At 40.4% G+C, this 3,682-nt stretch overlaps 1 protein-coding gene across 1 annotated transcript in view; it reads right to left on the bottom strand.

Moving 5' to 3' along the window:
• Nucleotides 1-2,566: 2,566 nt before the first annotated feature.
• Nucleotides 2,567-3,682, bottom strand: part of RANBP1 (RAN binding protein 1) — a gene marked incomplete at its 5' end in the record, with an annotated part of 6,941 nt that continues 5,825 nt past the window's right edge. The window contains one exon of the mRNA XM_019620912.2: nt 2,567-2,925. Coding sequence (XP_019476457.1) covers nt 2,807-2,925 — 119 coding nt within the window. The remainder of the gene's footprint in view (nt 2,926-3,682) is intronic.

Raw genomic sequence — 3,682 nt, 5'->3', positions numbered from 1 at the left:
GGCCGGTCCTTCGCCCCGCGCCTAACAGGACGGCCGTTTTACAGAGCGCCACGCGGTGCTGAGCTGGAAGCCTTCCGGCACACGCAGCGGCGCGACGAGCCGAAGCAGGGCTGTGCTCGGGCAGCATCTGCCCCGCCGCGGCTGGACGCGGGTCGCTGACTCTTGAAGTACACAGGAAAACAGAAGACGCCTTTTAGGAGCATGCTTTGGCCACCCACACAAGTCAGGTCTAAATAAAATTCCCCGGAAGAGCTTGCAGGTTAGCAGTACTTCACCGGTACCGCAGAATTGGGCCAGGACCCGGTCTGTGCTTAAAACACCGGTTCTTGTTTGTAAGTGTAACAGTGTACACCACAAACCTGAACTCCATATGAACAAAAAGTATTTCCACGAATGCAACTCGCACTGAGGGACTGCTGAAGGCTGCGTGTTCAGGAGACCACTCGTTGATACTCTATACTTATTCACATGCTGAGAAGTTACACAATTCTTCCCCTTATCTTCTGGCTCTGAAATGATACATCGTTGAAGATTTCAATGGCATCAGTGAAGCACTGGGTTACTCCCCTTCCTTCTATTTCGAAGCAATAGTAATTTTAGCTAAGTCCAGTTTGGAAGAACTTTAAGGCAAACCCCCCAGGCTATTGAGGAGCCAGCTGCTAGGCTAGAAGACTGGAACATTCCTCAGCCAAGTGCTATCCAGAGAAATAGCATTACCCGGGCCCTCATCACTTGGCTTCTGGAAACTGCAGGCTTGAATGAATGGTGTTAGCAATCCATGAACTGCAAACATGGACCAATTAACCTAAGCAGGAAGGGAAATATATGAAAATCAGTTAAGTATGCACAGGTAAAGGGGGGAGGGGGAGGGGGAAAAGAAAGAAGGTAATACAGTTAAACAGACTCTGTCAATACTAAGAGAAACATTAAGACAAGAACACTTAGAATATAAAGACAAAGGATGCTTCCTCCTGCCTTCTGCACTACTTTACTGAAACCAAATCCACCCGTGTTGCTGCCTCCGTCATACTCTGCCCCACAGGCTAAGAACACATTCCCAGCAGAGATCTTTAAATAAAAAGCAAATCCTTTAAATGAAAATTTACATTTATTTTGAAATTTTTAAACGTCATTTCTATCAATTTAGACACAGTTTGACAATATCAGATCAGAGAATTTACAGTGACTCATGAATATCAATTTGGCTTTTACATTCAAATGCTACGTACTTCAAAAGAGCTTTGCTTTGTTATTTCCAAACCAGAAACACTGAAGAACACCGTAGTTTGCCTTTTGACCATCTTTGTTAATTAACAGACTTTTAATGTCTGCTGTACTTGGAGGGGAACGTGTACAACACTAAAGGAATTACTTTGTTTGAATGAAGTGAGTACCTTACTTGCAGTTCCACATTTAAGACTACTGGTTCATGGTAGCATCAAAAGGCAGTACTAAGCAGAAATACAAGTCGTTCTTTTGTTAAAATATGTTTTCCTCAGGCAGATTGCAGAGCCCAATCTACTTAGAAAGCCTTTTTATGAAGACAAAGGTCTCACTAGCCAATATTAACACCATACAAAGTTTAGCAAGATTTGTTCAGTTTTCATACTTTTGAGAATAGTAACATAGAATTCCATTGCTATCTAACACTAACCTCGTATTAGTGGTTAACAACAAAATTCAATTAATCTACCCAACTTAAATTGTGTTGATTTCATCACTTTATATATATTTTCTCCTACTCTCTAGCAGTAACTTGAAACCAGGCAAGCAATTAACGCTTGTAGGAAAGAGATTTGATCAACTTGCTCATTACTGGCAAGAATTGTGCCCCTTCAGTGTGTACAACGTGATTACCTGACCTAAGAGAATAACTGAACTTCTCCCTTCAAGAGGGACAAACTCCTAGAACGCATCCCGTAAGGTCATCACCTCTCCAATTCTTAAAAGCAATGTTAAGCTCCAAGGCCCTGAAAAAAAACCAAAGGCTTATAAATTTTAGAGTGTAACTGTTATAATATGCTGACTGCTGGTACTCCAACATTTAAGACTCCTTTGCATACATCTTAATATAAGAGACCAACACCGCCTTCAGTCAGCAAGAAGCACATTGTGGAAGATCTGGGACCACAGTTACAACTTTGTGCTAGGCTCAAGCATTTCTAACATCAATGACTTTCATGAGCAGTAGAGCTGAGATTTTGTTTTCTAATGGGAAAATAATACTCAGGTCTCATGTAATGTTTGCTCCCCACCTTTATTTTCCCTGTCCAATGGAACACCATTAATAGTGCACCAGGAATGCTCTACTGCCTGATGTCACAAATCTGCTGCAAGAATTTCAAGAATCACAGGTGTGTTTCCTGCTCAGGAACAAAGAGCAGAGAAGAATGTGAAAGGATTGCTGTATAGTTTCAGAAGACATGTATGCCATCCTAATCTTCCCTGTTCATAAAGTCTGTTAATCTAGTTAGCCTGGGTAGGACAATATGCATCTCAACACCCAATGAAACAATTGTATTCATAAGCCTTTAAAGTATATAGAAAACTCAGTTCTATCCTCTGATGCTGTTTCAAGTTTGTTTTATTCACTCTTTTGGATGACCATAAATAAGTGTTTCCACTATGGAAAAGAAAGTTAGCACAGTACATTTTCATGACTGGGGAATGGATTTTCTGAAGACATCTTCAAAAGGGCAAAAGCTTAGAAAAAACAACCTGAACATTGAATTCAGTTCCTTATAAAGTCCCTTGTAAAAATAAAAAAAGAAAAAATATAAAGAAAAACTGCAAGGCCCAGGATGATTTATTGCTTTTCTTCATTTTCCTTGGTCTCTTTCTTCTCAGCTTCTTTGTTCTCTTCCTTTACAGAAAGCTCCTCTAGTTTTTCAGCAACTTTATCAGCACTATCATTTTGGTCTGTGCCTGCCAAGAGATTGAAGAGGGGGAAAAAAAAAGTTACACACAGGAAGTAGTCAATTTTCCTGTAACAGAGGAACAGTAAAGGTGGAAGAGGATAGGGAGGAGAGACAACCTGTATTTAGAATAAGAGCAAAAGCAACTTTCCACTGAGCACTGGAGTGACTCATTCTGTTTCTTCTTTACTAATTCCTTCCAGTGTCAGAACTCAAGAAATACCATTTGAATATTTTAATCACTAAACGAGTGTCAAATCGTACTGACAGAGTATACATAACATTTGGTCAGCTTTCATGCTACCAGTAACAGACTCCATGCAACAAGGAAATCTCCCAAGTCCCCAGCTTCTTGTCTTATCTCAAATGAAAGCCACCCTTCCCAACACCCCACCTCCTATTTTGAAACTGGGACAGACAGGAAGTTCCTAAGAGTGAAGGATTCTGATCTGAGTATCAAAAGTGTTGATCGCCAACTACTTGTAATCTGTACTTCAGGAAGATGGAAGTGTTTATTTCACAAGATATGCTATCTTGTAACAGACAATTATACAACGCGACTCATTAAGCTATTCAATAAAGACCTGTGGAGCCATTCTACCACTTGAAATACATTAAGTATTAGAATTGAACATTCTATTTCCATTATTATGTAGTTGTGGAATTCGGGATGGGAAACTGGAAGGAGAAAACATCACTGTGGTTAGAGTGCTCACAGTTCACTTGTGTACTATAAACCAAAAACACTTCTGCAGCAGCTCCAAAAA

This window comes from Meleagris gallopavo, chromosome 17 (genome assembly GCF_000146605.3).
Source record: "Meleagris gallopavo isolate NT-WF06-2002-E0010 breed Aviagen turkey brand Nicholas breeding stock chromosome 17, Turkey_5.1, whole genome shotgun sequence".
NCBI lineage: Eukaryota > Metazoa > Chordata > Aves > Galliformes > Phasianidae > Meleagris > Meleagris gallopavo.
Note: the sequence above shows the minus strand (reverse complement) of the source record. Positions and strands in the feature narration are given on the sequence as shown.